We start from the raw sequence: 16,022 nt of genomic DNA, 5'->3' as shown, positions 1-16,022 counted from the left end.
TATCAACATGGATAAAAACTAGGTTCATTCAAGGGAGAAGCTGACTATAGAGTACTTTAACAGGCACTAAAATGTATTTATTTTGTCTTAGCATGTAGTTTGACGTTGTTCTTCCTGTCCTTTAGGTGTTCAGGGCACGTTGCCACATTAGTCCTCCATACCTTCCTCTTAAGAGGTCCCAGGCGAGCGGACTTGGCATCGACAGAGGCGTATGTAAGCCAGAGGCCAGTGGAGATGTGCTGTACAAAACACATGGACTCCCCATACTTGATCTCTGGCGTGCCCATGCCCTCCACATCTCGCTTCTTAACCACCTCCACCTTTTCCTGCAGGGTGGAATGTTAAACAACAAGGAGAAGGAATTCAACACAACATCAACAGTGCTGGGTATGGAGGGATGATGGAAATGTTGTTACCTTCTATGAAATGGACTACTGCTCTTTTTATTTTCATACTGCCGTTTGTGATGACCCTGACCTTGGAGATTCTGAAGCAGAAGGCTGACATCTTGGCATTGGCTTTTTCAGAGTCCACCACCATCAGTCCTTTCTCTTCATCCAGGCAGAGGTAGCGACCTGTGGTTATATGACGCACTCGGAACGACTGGCCCCATTTCATGTGACCTCCACTCCATCTACACAGAGCCATAATTATAACCCCAAGGAGAGAACGCATAAGAAATGTGAATGGTTTATCTCACTTAAAGCTGATGGACACAAGGGCATTCGCTCACCCAATCCGGAGGGGTTCTAGTCTCCATAGTGACCGGGCATGGCTACAGACAGCACCCCCTTCATAATGAGCAATTCTGAAAACAGAGATGGGCTGTTAGTGACAGATGATAACGTATCTGATTAAATGTGGAATAATTCAACAGTTTTCATCACCTGCGCTGGTTGTCTCCTTGCTCGGCAGCAGGGATAGCCAAGCACTCGTCCATGTGACCATGGAACAGTCTAAGAACATAGCCTCCAGTCAGAAAGCCTGAGGGGATAATGTTACATCAACAATGAGAGAAAGACCAACTCAATCACCAAAGAAAATGCAGTCCCCCAGTGCATAACTGCAGCAACAGAGATATGCACTGTGAGGCCGGATAAATTATACACTGTGGGGCCATGTGTGGTGCTGTCTGTATATTATGCACTGTGTGGCCGTTTTAAATTCAGAATATTTTAATTTATGTTAGCTGTCAGTCAAACTGTGCAAAAGTGAAACCGAAACTCCGCAGTTACGTTTAGGCATTAATTCAGAGTGGTTAAGGTAAGGGTTAAGGATTGGGATAGGGTTAAAAGGTCAAAGTTACAAATAAAAATGAGTGCCTAGCACTGGGATTGAACCCGCGATCCTCTGTGCGCCCATCAACAAGACCCTAGCATGAGCCTACGAGATGGTAATAGGCTCTTGAGTCGCCACCTAGTGGACAGTAGGAAATTGCAATGGAAATAATAAAGACACCCAGGCATGGTAATCTGTTGCCTGCAGTTATGAGTCACCCAGGGGTCATATTCCACACGAGAAAGACATGGCAGTCAAGTGTAGTGTTTCTAGATAATAAACTCATGATTATGAAATAGAAAAACAATCAAAACATATACACACCTTCCGCAAGTTCACAGCCAGACATCACAGGGTTCATGGTCCACAGGGTCTGCATGAAGGAGGCGTCCACCATGAGGTCACCACTGGCATAGGAGAGATGCTGGAGAGAGAGAGAGAGAGACAGAGAGAGACAAGAACATGTCAGCTGCATCCCTAACCTTTGTCTGAAAGTCCACTTGGCAGTGTGTCACCAACATGGCTCACCAGGTATCTCTCAGAGGACACACTGACCAGGATGAGGTCATCTCCCACCCTAACCTTCTCTCCCTCTGATCTCTGCTTTGACGCAGGATGAATGGTCCACCAGCATGCCTCCCCTGTGAAGGAATAAATGCATCAGTCAACTAATGAGCAATATGAACACGGCGCAGAAAAGATGCAGACATACCACTGCTCTTATCTATGGTAAAAGCCATACCTGTGGAATCTTCCTGTAAGCCCACATCAAAGGCCAGTTTGTCTGTGAGTGACCTTGAGGTAGTCAAACAGCTGAGGTACTGCAGCACACAGAGAGAGTGAATATTACACAGTGAATCACCAAACTGGAAGTCTTCCGACTAGCTTGGAAAGACAGTACCGTGCAGTATCGAAGAGCCCTCACTGCTGCTCGATCATCCTATTTTTCCAACCTAATTGAGGAAGATAAGAACAATCCAAAATTAATTTTTGATACTGTCGGAAAACTAACTAAAAAGCAGCATTCCCCAAGAGAGGATGGCTTTCACTTCTGCAGTATTATATTCATGAACTTCTTTGAGGAAAAGATCATGATCATTAGAAAGCAAATTATGGACTCCTCATTAAATCTGCGTATTCCTCCAAATCTCAGTTGACCTGAGTCTGCACAACTCTGCCAGGACCTAGTATCAAGGGAGACACTCAAGTGTTTTAGTACTATATCTCTTGAAACAATGATGAAAATAATCATGGCCTCTAAACCTTCAAGCTGCATACTGGACCCTATTTCAACTAAACTACTGAAAGAGCTGCTTCCTGTGCTTGGCCCTCCTATGTTGAACATAATAAACGGCTCTCTATCCACCGGATGTGTACCAAACTCACTATAAGTGGCAGTAATAAAGCCTCTCTTGAAAAAGCCAAACTGTGACCCAGAAAATATAAAAAACTATTGGCCTATATCGAATCTCCCATTCCTCTCAAAAGTTTAGAAAAAGCTGTTGCACAGCAACTCACTGCCTTCCTGAAGACAAACAATGTATACGAAATGCTTCAGTCTGGTTTTAGACCCCATCATAGCACGGAGACTGCACTTGTGAAGGTGATAAATGACCTTTTAATGACGTCAGACCGAGGCTCTGCATCTGTCCTCGTGCTCCTAGATCTTAGTGCTGCTTTTGATACCATCGATCACTACATTTTTTGGAGAGATTGGAAACCAAAATTGGTCTACACGGACAAGTTCTGGCCTGGGTTAGATCTTATCTGTTGGAAAGATATTAGTTTGTCTCTGTGAATGGTTTGTCCTCTGACAAATCAACTGTAAATTTCGGTGTTCCTCAAGGTTCCATTTTAGGACCACTATTGTTTTCACTATATATTTGACCTCTTGGGGATGCCATTCGAAAACATAATGTTAACTTTCACTGCTATGCGGATGACACACAGCTGTACATTTCAATGAAAATTGCTCTCGCTGGAAGCCTGTGTTTCAGACATAAGGAAGTGGATGGCTGCAAACTTTCTACTTTTAAACTCGGACAAAACAGAGATGCTTGTTCTAGATCCCAAGAAACAAAGAGACATTCTGTTGAATCTGACAATTAATCTTGATGGTTGTACAGTCGTCTCAAATAAAACTGTGAAGGACCTCGGCGTTACTCTGGACCCTGATCTCTCTTTTGACAAACATATCAAGATTGTTTCAGGGACAGCCTTTTCCATCTACGTAACATTGCAAAAATCTGATATTTTCTGTCCAAAATTGATGCAGAAAAATTAATCCATGCTTTTGTTACTTCTAGGTTAGACTACTGCAATGCTCTACTTTCCGGCTACCCGGATAAAGCACTAAATAAACTTCAGTTAGTGCTAAATACGGCTGCTAGAATCCTGACTAGAACCAAAAAAATATATCATATTACTCCAGTGCTAGCCTCCCTACACTGGCTTCCTGTTAAGGCAAGGGCTGATTTCAAGGTTTTACTGCTAACCTACAAAGCATTACATGGGCTTGCTCCTACCTATCTTTCCGATTTGGTCCTGTCGTACATACCTACACGTACGCTACGGTCACAAGACGCAGACCTCCTAATTGTCCCTAGAATTGCTAAGCAAACAGCTGGAGGCAGGGCTTTCTCCCATAGAGCTCCATTTTTATGGAATGGTCTGCCTACCCATGTGAGAGACGCAGACTCGGTCTCAACCTTTAAGTCTTTATTGAAGACTCATCTCTTCAGTAGGTCCTATGATTGAGTGTTGTCTGGCCCAGGAGAGTGAAGGTGAACGGAAAGGCACTGGAGCAACGAACCGCCCTTGCTGTCTCTGCCTAGCCAGTTCCCCTCTATCCACTGGGATTCTCTGCCTCTAACCCTATTACAGGGGCCGAGTCACTGGCTCACTGGTGCTCTTCCATGCCGTCCCTAGGAGGGGTGCGTCACTTGAGTGGGTTGAGTCACTGACGTGGTCTTCCTGTCTGGGTTGGCGCCCCCCCTTGGGCAGTGCCGTGGCGGAGATCTTTGTGGGCTATACTCGGCCTTGTCTCAGGATGGTAAGTTGGTGGTTGAAGCTTTCCCTCTAGTGGTGTGGGGGCTGTGCTTTGGCAACGTGGGTGGGGTTAGATCCTGCCTGTTTGGCCCTGTCCGGGGGTATCATCGGATGGGGCCACAGTGTCTCCTGACCCCTCCTGTCTCAGCCTCCAGTATTTATGCTGCAGTAGTTTATGTGTCGGGGGGCTAGTCTGTTATATCTGGAGTATTTCTCCTGTCTTATCCGGTGTCCTGTGTGAATTTAAGTATGCTCGCTCTAATTCTCTCTTTCTTTCTTTCTTTCTTTCTTTCTTTCTTTCTTTCTTTCTTTCTTTCTTTCTTTCTTTCTTTCTTTCTCTCTCTCTCTCTCTCTCTCTCTCTCTCTATCTCTCTCTCTTGGAGGACCTGAGCCCTAGGACCATGCCTCAGGACTACCTGGCATGATGACTCCTTGTTGTCCCCAGTCCACCTGGCCGTGCTGCTGCTCCAGTTTCAACTGTTCTGCCTGCGGCTATGAAACCCTGACCTGTTCACTGTGATTACTATTATTTGACCATGCTGGTCATTTATGAACATTGAACATCTTTGCCATGTTCTGTTATAATCTCCACCCGGCACAGACAGAAGAGGACTGGCCATCCCTCATAGCCTGGTTCCTCTCTAGGTTTCTTCCAATGTTTTGGCCTTTCTAGGGAGTTTTTCCTAGCCACCGTGCTTCTACACCTGCAGTGCTTGCTGTTTGGGGTTTTAGGCTGGGTTTCTGTACAGCACTTTGATATATCAGCTGATGTAAGAAGGGCTATATAAATAAATACATTTGATTTGAATAAATTTGAATCACAAAGCGCTCATTGACAAGCAAACCCATGTAACAGCAACACAGAGTTTACAGGGGAGTGTGGGTGTGAGAGACTACTGGATGAGGTAGAACATGTGAGAGACTACTGGATGAGGTAAAACATGTGGGAGACTACTGGATGAGGTAGAACATGTGAGAGCCTACTGGATGAGGTAGAACATGTGAGAGCCTACTGGATGAGGTAGAACATGTGAGAGCCTACTGGATGAGGTAGAACATGTGAGAGCCTACTGGATGAGGTAGAACATGTGAGAGACTACTGGATGAGGTAGAACATGTGAGAGACTACTGGATGAGGTAGAACATGTGAGAGCCTACTGGATGAGGTAGAACATGTGAGAGACTACTGGATGAGGTAGAACATGTGAGAGACTACTGGATGAGCTAGAACATGTGAGAGACTACTGGATGAGCTAGAACATGTGAGAGACTACTGGATGAGGTAGAACATGTGAGAGACTACTGGATGAGCTAGAACATGTGAGAGACTACTGGATGAGCTAGAACATGTGAGAGACTACTGGATGAGGTAGAACATGTGAGAGACTTCTGGATGAGCTAGAACATGTGAGAGCCTACTGGATGAGGTAGAACATGTGAGAGACTACTGGATGAGGTAGAACATGTGAGAGCCTACACAGCGAGACGGAGAGGAGGCTGCTTACCATGCTGGAGTGAGTGTGTTTCAGAAGGATAGCGTGGCCATACAGCAGGGTACGGTGGCCCCCTCCTTGAGATGACTGGACAGAGCAGAGAATAGAGAGAGAGAGAGAGAGAAGTAAAAAAAATATATATACATTCGAACCAAAGAGAGTAGTGTATGATTCAACATTCAGCATACAGACTGCTAAGGTCAGGCACACAGGACTGTTGAAGACTGGGGACAGAGACAATAGTTGAAGAAAGCACCCTCCTCGTACCAAACTGAGAACAATGTGGCAGGCAACAGAGAACCTGTGTACTGAAGGTATCTTGGCTGAGAGGAGTCAGAGAGCCCACCACAGAGAACCAACTAGGGTTGCAAACTTCTGGGAACTTTCAATAAATTCCCTGGTTTCCCAAATTCCTGAAGCCTCCAACCAGGATTTCTGGAAGACCAGGGAATTTATTGAAGTTCCTGGAATTTTTCAACCCTAGAACCAACAACAAACAGGTCCACAGTGTACAAACCAGGTGTGAGTGGAAAGGGGAATTCACGCAATTATCACAAAACATCAAGTCACATGACTAACAATACCAGAAGCAAAAACAATACCACAGTCACATGACTAACAATACCAGAATCACATTTTTACATGTCTGTAACTGGAAGAGAGAAAAAGTGACATTCAGACAACTAAACAATATTGTAGAAAAAAAGAAGGGAAGGTACACAATAGTAGATTTTGGTAGACAGAAGGTGCTAAGGTACACAATAGTAGATTTTGGTAGACAGAAGGTGCTAAGGTACACAATAGTAGATTTTGGTAGACAGAAGGTGTTAAGGTACACAATAGTAGATTTTGGTAGACAGAAGGTGTTAAGGTACACAATAGTAGATTTTGGTAGACAGAAGGTGCTAAGGTACACAATCGTATATTTTGGTAGACAGAAGGTGCTAAGGTACACAATAGTAGGTTTTGGTAGACAGAAGGTGCTAAGGTACACAATAGTAGGTTTTGGTAGACAGAAGGTGCTAAGGTACACAATAGTAGGTTTTGGTAGACAGAAGGTGCTAAGGTACACAATAGTAGATTTTGGTAGACAGAAGGTGCTAAGGTACACAATAGTAGGTTTTGGTAGACAGAAGGTGTTAAGGTACACAGTATTAGGTTTTGGTAGACAGAAGGTGTTAAGGTACACAATAGTAGGTTTTGGTAGACAGAAGGTTCTAAAGTAAACAATAGTAGGTTTTGGTAGACAGAAGGTACTAAGGTACACAATAGTAGGTTTTGGTAGACAGAAGGTGTTAAGGTACACAATAGTAGGTTTTGGTAGACAGAAGGTTCTAAAGTACACAATAGTAGGTTTTGGTAGACAGAAGGTTCTAAAGTACACAATAGTAGGTTTTGGTAGACAGAAGGTTCTAAAGTACACAATAGTAGGTTTTGGTAGACAGAAGGTTCTAAAGTACACAATAGTAGGTTTTGGTAGACAGAAGATGCTCTTTGGTAAAAGGGGTAAATTGGTCATCAAAAAGAAAGGAGGACCAAGGCACTCTTCATATAATGAATTAAAATGCCTTTATTTGTATGACATGTTCAATGGAAACAAAGTTTACTACTGACGAAGGTCATGCAGCCGAAACGCGTCAGAGTTTTTAAACTTTGTTTCCATTGAACATGTCATACAAATAAAGACATTTTAATGAATTATATGAAGAGTGCCTTGGTCCTCCTTTCTTTTTGATGACAAAACAATATTGTTCCTGCAACATTTGTTATAATTAGTGGTTATCATTTCCACTGTCAACATTGTCATCATTGGGATCATTCCATGAGTAAGTGAAGAGTCAGAAAACAGCAAGACTGACTACGGGTCAGATTTAGTTCATAATGCGTGAACCTGTGTGTGTGTGTGTGTGTGTGTGTGTGTGTGTGTGTGTGTGTGTGTGTGTGTGTGTGTGTGTGTGTGTGTGTGTGTGTGTGTGTGTGTGTGTGTGTGTGTGTGTGTGTGTGTGTGTGTGTGTGTGTGTGTGTGTGTGTGTGTGTGTGTGTGTGTGTGTGTGTGTTGTTTGATATTCAAAGTTACACTACATTCCAGACTGTCTTAAGATTAAGATGAATTGACTTGGCGGTTTGTTGAATTGGTCAAAAGCAAACCACAGTAACTCAGGTGATGAAGGAATAGCATTGATTAAGAACATGTAAACAGGTGGTACACATGCAACGAATGGGATGTATTGGACTATGAGGAAGCGGAAAGAGGATGTATGAAAAGGAAATGGAAGTATGATGGAGGTTGTATAGGACACTTTCAGAGGGACAGGGTAACAGAGCAGTAAGAGCCCTGTTTCAGATGAAATATGTGACACACCATCCAGTACTAGGCCTGGTCTGTGGTACATGAGTCTGATATTGGACATAGTGTAGAGATTACATTGCTACCAGAAGCCCTGTGGAGAGTTTCTTGGCTGCTCCTGTGCTGCTGACAGGAATCCTTCCCGGAGCGTAATTTGAAACACTGTTTGGTATTTCAGCTATGACAGCACTGAGCAAAGTGTGAGATGCGTGTAGTGATATGAGTGAGGGTTGAAGAAAGTGGCGCATCACTGATTCAGACAGGGACATTGGATGAGGGGTGAGAGGACTCTCAGGGTAGACAAGGGGGGAGAGGAGGGGAAAACTTTGGGGAAACGTGACAGGAAGGGAAACATGAGCAGACATACCCATTTGTCCAAATCGACTGCCTATGGTTGGCAGGTAGGAGATGAGGGGTGTGGGATCAGAAAAGAGACAAAATGAAGTTAAGTTGCTAAATTAATAAGATACCTTGACATAATATTCATATTTCAAATACAAAAATGTTATCTGTCATTAGACTTTGGAAGCGCATAACTCACTACAACGCTACTTTTAAAACTGTGTCAATGACATAAGAGGCTGTTCTCACAACCGTATAAGAAAGCCATAAGACTATTTTGTGAAAAAAATGTACCAATAAAATTGGTTCCCATGTTATGGGACAAACATGACAGTTGCATTGGTGAAATTCAGACAGAACTAAGCTCACTGGACACTATGCGAAGATCAACTCGGTTTTCCAGCAAAATAAAAACTATTTCCACATACTTTCTAATTGTTTAAAGTTCAAATGGCAAATAATCTCCTTCAGTAAAACACACAACACAACCCTCTGCGAGTCTCCTACCTCATTGAGATCCGTGGTGTTGGCCAGCATCTCCTGTAAGGCTCGTACCGACAGGGACTGCTCCAGGATGAAGCAGCAGATCGCCAAATCAGGTGGCACATTCTACAACACAACACGTTCATCAGCAAAACCCAGCGACTGGCAAGAAGCAGAAATAAATAGGTAATCACCTGTGAGAGTGTGGAACGGGGTTCTCTCTACCTGAGCATTAGAGGTGGTCTCCAGGAAGCAGAGGCGGTTCCCAAAGCCTTCGCATGACAGACACAGTTTGATCTGCTCTTTCAGAATGGAGGCTGTGCATTGTAGCACAACCTGGTCATCCTACATAGAGAAAAGAGGTCAAAACCAGATTCCATTAATCCATCCTTAAAACTAAACGGAATGTACTTGAATTGGAACTGATGAATTGCCCTTATCCGATGTACACATATCAGGAGTCAGCTATATCATAGATAAAACATTTGTAACATTAAGATGTTTCATCACTTGGGTAATATTTCATAAGCTTATTTAACTTGCCATTCATAACCTTGATAGGTCCATATGACACTAATACTGGCCAGGGATAGAGGTAGAGGTACAACCAACACACATAAAGAGGGTCTGAAGTGTGGATGTGTAGTGGTTGTAGTGGACAAGAGACAATAGTAAAACAATGAATATGATTCCTGTGCCCCAAACAGACATCTTTTACGTTACACAAGAGCAAGACTGAATCCCTGACCAACATATGGTGACAATAGCAAGACTGGATAGAGGCAGCAGAGTGATAAAGCATTCGTAACAGGGAGCCTTAACCTACTAGGTCAAAATGCAAACAGCTGTCAGCAGAGCAGACACTCTCTGGTCTTGAATCTACACCTCACATTCCTAACCTTCACTCTCTTGTCATTCCTTGACATTCCTCTGTGCCTGCCCGACCACTAATCAACTTGGTATTCTCGACTGTGGGTAAGCACCTGCTCCTCCCCGACCCTCTATTTCAGGCCCCTGCACCTGCTGTTCACACATTCCCACCAGTGGAGCAGCAGATATTTGAGAGCTGGCCGGGCCGGCAAGTCTGGATGTTTATTGCACAGCTCCAATGACATAATCATTTGTAATGCACTCACACGCAGAGAGCAGTGAGACAGATATACACAGATGGGTTTCTAACTATTATTCTTAGGCAGCTCAAGACACACAAAACCTTGTCAATGTCAACCATAGAGACCAGCCAAAAGTAAGCAAAAAAACTATAATTTAATCATATCTTATTTGTCACATGCTTGGTTAACAACAGGTGTAGACTAGCAGTGAAATGCTGACTTACGGGTCCTTTTTCAACAATGCAAAGTTACAGATAAAACATTTAAAAATTGTAACACGAGAAATAAATATAGAGTGAATAAGGACAAACCCTTAGTCCTGGCAGAACAGTGGACATTTATAAGTCCGTCATTGTATCAATAAACATTTTCCAAAGCCTAAGGTACTATACAGTTCAGTGTTCTGCAGTTCATTTGTACGGGTACGGCCACTGTCATTCATACCAAACCTATCAGAACACAGGGCATATAGGACGCCATCACCCTTACTTGGCAAAGACAATTCAAACGAAAGCACTTCATCGTGCTATTCAATACGTAAAGCGAGTGCAGTTCTCATAGAGCCAGAAATAAACAGGTGCTCCCGTGGCCCTGGCTATAAACGTGCTAATCCCAAGACTCTGTAAATATAGAACACAGCAGAGTTGAGGATGAACAGCATCAAAGCATGTGATGGCCAGACTCTCTCACACCTCCACATTCTGCTGACCAATTTAAGAAGATGGTTTTGGATCGGGTACCTTCTTTGGAGAGAGCCTTATGTTACACACACTGCTATAAACATAGACATGGTATACTCACACACATACAGTTGAAGTCAGAAGTTTAAATACACTTAGGTTGGAGTCATTAGAACTCGTTTTTCAACCCCTCCACAAATTTCTTGTTAACAAACTATAGTTTTGGCAAGTCGATTAGGACATCTACTTTGTGCATGACACAAGTCATTTTTCCAACAATTGTTTACAGACAGATTATTTCACTTATAATTCACTGTATCACAATTCCAGTGGGTCAGACGTTTACATACACTAAGTTGACTGTGCCTTTAAACAGCTTGGAAAATTCCAGAAAATGATGTCATGGCTTTAGAAGCTTCTGATAGGCTAATTGACATCATTTGAGGCAATTGGAGGTGTACCTGTGGATGTATTTCAAAGCCTACCTGCAAACTCAGTGCCTCTTTGCTTGACATCATGGGAAAATCAAAAGAAATCAGCCAAAAATTATTTTAGACCTCCACAAGTCTGGTTCATCCTTGGGAGCAATTTACAAATGCCTGAAGGTACCACGTTCATCTGTACAAACAATAGTACGTATAAACACCATGGGACCACGCAGCCGTCATACTGCTCAGGAAGGAGACGCGTTCTGTCTCCTAGAGATTAACGTACTTTGGTGCGAAAAGTGTAAATCAATCCCAGAACAACAGCAAAGGACCTTGTGAAGATGCTGGAGGAAACAGGTACAAAAGTATCTATATCCACAGTAAAACGAGTCCAATATCGACATAACCTGAAAGTCCGCTCAGCAAGAAAGAACCCACTGCTCCAAAACCGACATAAAAAAGCCAGACTACGGTTTGCAACTGCACATGGGGACAAAGATAATACTTTTTGGAGAAATGTCCTCTGGTCTGATGAAACAAAAACAGAACAGTCTGGCCATAATGACCATCATTATGTTTGGAGGAAAAAGGGGGAGGCTTGCAAGCCAAAGAACACCATCCCAACCGTAAAGCACAGGGGTAGCGGCATCATGTTGTGGGGGTGCTTTGCTGCAGGAGGGACTGGTGCACTTCACAAAATAGATGGCATCATTAGGGAGGAAAATTATGTGGATATATTAAAGCAACATCTCAAGACATCAGTCAGAAAGTTAAAGCTTGGTTGCAAATGGGTCTTCCAAATGGACAATGACCCCAAGCATACTTCCAAAGTTGTGGCAAAATGGCTTAAGGACAATAAAGTCAAGGTATTGGAGTGGCCATCACAAAGCCCTGACCTCAATCCCATAGAGAATTTGTGGGCAGAACTGAAAAAGCGTGTGCAAGCAAGGAGGCCTACAAACCTGCCTCAGTTACACCAGCTCTGTCAGGAGGAATGGGCCAAAGCTTGTGGAAGGCTACCCAAAACGTTTGACCCAAGTTAAACAATTTTAAGGTAATGCTACCAAATACTAATTGAGTGTATGTACACTTCTGACCCACTGATAATGTGATGAAAGAAATAAATCATTCTCTCTACTATTATTCTGACATTTCACATTCTTAAAATAAAGTGGTGATCCTAACTGACCTAAGACAGGGAATTTTTACTAGGATTAAATGTCAGGAATTGTGAAAAACAGAGTTTAAATTATTTGGCTAAGGTGTATGTAAACTTCCGACTTCAACTCTCTATACATTGTTTTTTTAAATCGGGATGGTAAACGTTTTCAGTGTGAACTTAAATTACTAAAACCAGGTATAAAGTATGTAAAAAAGATAATGCACCTGTATGTACACTGAAAAATATAAACGCAACAATACTGAGTTACAGCCCATATGAGGAAATCAGTCAATAGAAATAGATTCATTAGGCCCTAATCTGTGGATTTCAAGTGACTGGGAATACAGATATGCATCTGTTGGTCGCAGATACATTAAAAGAAATGGGCCTCACAATTTTCTGTGGAATTCAAATTACCATCGATAAAACGCAATTGTGTTCGTTGTCCGTAATTTATGCCTGACCATACCATAATCCCACCGCCACAACGTCAGCAAACCGCTTGCCCACGATGCCATACACGTAGTCCACGGTTGTGAGGCTGGTTGGACATACTGCCAAATTCTCTAAAACAATGTTAGAGGTGGTTTATGGTAGAGAAATTAACATTCAATTCTCTGGCAACAGCGCTGTTGGAATTCTTGCTGCCAGCATGCCAATTGCACACTCCCTCAAAACTTGAGACATCTGTGGCATTGTGTTGTGACAAAACTGCACATTTTAGAGTGGCCTTTTATTGTCCCCAGCACAAGGTGCACCTGTGTAATGATCATTCTGTTTAATAAGCTTTTTGATATGCCAGACCAGTCAGGTAGATGGATTATCTTGGCAAAGGCGAAATGCTTAATAACAGGGATGTAAACAAATATATGCACACAATTGAGAAATCAGCTTTCGTGCATATGGAACATATCTGTGATATTTTATTTCAGCTCATGAAACATGGTGTAACGGTTGTCATCGGGAATAGAGGACCAAAACGCAGCAGGAATGTGGATGCTCATCTTGTTATTTATTTTTAAACAAACCGAAAAACGCACGAACAACAAAACAGTCTTGTCACGCTCACACAGGCAAAATAAGAAACAATCTCCCACAAACACTTAACCAAACACATACCTATATATAGGACTCTCAATCAGAGGCAACTAGAAAACACCTGCCTCCAATTGAGAGTCCAACCCCAATAAACTAGACAAAGAAATACAAAAGACTAGAGACCACATAGAAATACAACCCTAGAACATAACCCCAAAAACCCGGAAATAATAAATCAAACACCCTACTACATAAAACACCACCCCGAACCACATAAACAAAATACCCTCTGCCACGTCCTGATCAAACTACAATAACAAATAACCCTAATACTGGTCAGGACGTGACACATGGGACCAACACTTTACATGTTGGGTTCATATTTTTGGTGCGTGTATTTTAAAATAAGATTATATTTGAGAACAAACAACCACCAAAATTAAAACTAGTCAGGGAGAATCAAAAGATTCAAAAAAAATGTTATGGCATGGGGCCCCCACTTATTTTGTTCATGTTTGAGTCACTCAGATGGTTCATGTCTTGTTCTTATGCTATGGCAAAATGTGTATAATTGCAGAAAATTTGCTTTAAAACTGCAAATATTTTCTGGGGCCTGTGTGGTCCAGCGGTTACAGCGGTTACAGCCGCTGACCTCAGCACAGATATAAAGAGGATTTGGGTTTGAATTCAGCCCACTGCTCTTTGACTCTTCCTATCTTCCAAGTCTTTCACACTGAAGTATCTGTACAATAATGCAAAACATGTTGTTTTTTTTTAAATACAATAATTAGCTTTAAAATATATCAATTTTGACTGTGGCCAAGAGGAGGACCTCAAACATTTTTGGCCATGCCCACTAACACAGCAGTATATATAGAAAGTGCTAGTGCTCTGTGGTGAATGATACTTCTACACAGATAAATGTCAGGTATATTTAACAACCCATCTCTGCCTGGCATCAGTCAGGTTTGACACATTATATAAAAGCCTTGCCTGTGAAATGTAATTTGGTGTTCACGTCAGTCCGAGTCCCTACTAAGGAAAATAGCTGTGCCTAAAACTAAACCAAAACAGAGAGGTTGTTTCAGAAAGGCATGTTGTATGCCATGCTCTTTTTCAATGTCTTGCTGTGATTGTATATTCAATGTAGCTCACTGGTAGTCTTTGAGAAAGATATGTTCACTTTGAAAATAATGTAGTGTACTGTATCTAGTTCAGAACAGTGTGAATGACAAACATCAGTGCTTAGAGCTGGTGCATTTTGTTTGACTGGTGTTGTACTTTCCCTCCCAACTAGTTGTTAGTGTATCTCAATATAACAGATATGAAACACCAAACTCTGGATTCATCAGACGCTTGTGATCCCTGTGAGACCCGTCAGTATCCTCGTCTCTGCTCCACTAAGTCTCCAGTGAGACGTGGTGAGAGATGGTGAGAGGGTCACTCTACACAACACTGGGACAGTGCTATGAATGGTCTAACTCTCCACAAGCAGACCGCTCTCTGGTTACTGTACTGTTGAAGATTAGTATTCAATCAGTCTAAGAACAGCTCGTAAAACACCAGTAGGAAAATGTGTCACACACAATTCCTCTCCCTCATTCAGTAGCTGAACAGTGTGGAAATCAGCATCTTTATCATGCTGGTCTCAATGGTGTAAAAACGTGCTGTAGTCAATAAATTGCTGTGAAGAATGGCTTTGTCTTGACTGGGACAACAGCTCTGATGCAATGTAACCTGTCACCCCTTTCCATCATGCTGTACCCTCATTACCTGATCTGTCAGGTAACCCATATTACTGCACCAAAAAGTAAAAACCCCTAAAAGCTATGTATTCTTCAAAATCTGATATCTCATTCCATTTAATTAATCCAATAGAATAAAGTTTTTATGCATCTTTTGTTGACCAGTCTTAGTGTTTTTTTTTTATTAATTACTACCCTAGTTTTCATGTGTTTCTACTTGCCATCATCAGCGGTTACTTGGCACCAAGCAAGCTGCCCAACTCCCAAACAATAACATATCAAGTTCCTCTGGTGTATAAACATAACAATACTAACAAACCCAGCACCCATCCATGTCAATTTGGTCTTTCCAAAGTCAAAGGGAAGCCATTAACAAAAACGTCTGAGTTGATACATTGGACTACGAGTTACACAGAAGTGACACATTACAGCAGGATAAGGTAACTGATTGTAGCTATACTGCAGCATGGTTTCTCTCAAAGCCTTTATCAGCTACACTCTAAACTAAATAATACAACAGAAGGAATACAGCATCACTAACCGTACGCAAGAACTGAATCTCCTCCTCTCCATCTCCTTCTGCCATCCTCTCAAAGTATTACTGATCACTCCTTGAGAGAGATGTGTAAATGCCTCTCTTTTCTCCCTGGTTGCTCCTCAGCCAGCCCTGCTGTCTCTCTCCCACCTCTCTGCTCTCACTCCAAGCTACTGCCTGTGTGGTGGCGTACTAAAGGAGAATGTGGGTCTGGTGTCTCTGGCTACGTTATGAGACAGACAGTGACAGTTAACTCCTGCTCAGTGCAACATAAAAGGTGATGGATCTGTGACTACAACACAGAGATGTATGATTTAACTGGACAGTTTAG

General features: G+C 42.4%; 1 protein-coding gene across 1 annotated transcript; it reads right to left on the bottom strand.

Moving 5' to 3' along the window:
• Positions 1 to 77: 77 nt before the first annotated feature.
• LOC145858903 (ryanodine receptor 1-like) lies at positions 78 to 15,742 on the bottom strand. Its single transcript, XM_082957573.1, has 9 exons — positions 15,698 to 15,742; positions 9,217 to 9,336; positions 9,016 to 9,117; positions 2,021 to 2,099; positions 1,807 to 1,919; positions 1,603 to 1,702; positions 888 to 984; positions 478 to 634; positions 78 to 326 (listed from the first exon to the last, which is right to left on the bottom strand). Exons 1-9 carry the CDS (start codon positions 15,740 to 15,742, stop codon positions 78 to 80), a joined length of 1,062 nt encoding a protein of 353 aa, XP_082813699.1.
• Positions 15,743 to 16,022: the final 280 nt, after the last annotated feature.

This window comes from Salmo salar, chromosome 11 (assembly GCF_965601325.2).
Source record: "Salmo salar chromosome 11, fSalSal1, whole genome shotgun sequence".
NCBI lineage: Eukaryota > Metazoa > Chordata > Actinopteri > Salmoniformes > Salmonidae > Salmo > Salmo salar.
This window is presented reverse-complemented; position numbering and strand designations above follow the sequence as displayed.

Bases quoted from the DNA above. Each gene is read 5' to 3' on its own strand.
- LOC145858903 (XM_082957573.1), bottom strand. From the start codon at position 15,742: ATGGCAGAAGGAGATGGAGAGGAGGAGATTCAGTTCTTGCGTACG. The intron at 9,337-15,697 runs GTTAGTGATGCT...TTCTCTATGTAG, and splicing joins AGATTCAGTTCTTGCGTACG to GATGACCAGGTTGTGCTACA. The intron at 2,100-9,015 runs GTAGGAGACTCG...TGTGTGCTGCAG, and splicing joins ACACCACGGATCTCAATGAG to TACCTCAGCTGTTTGACTAC.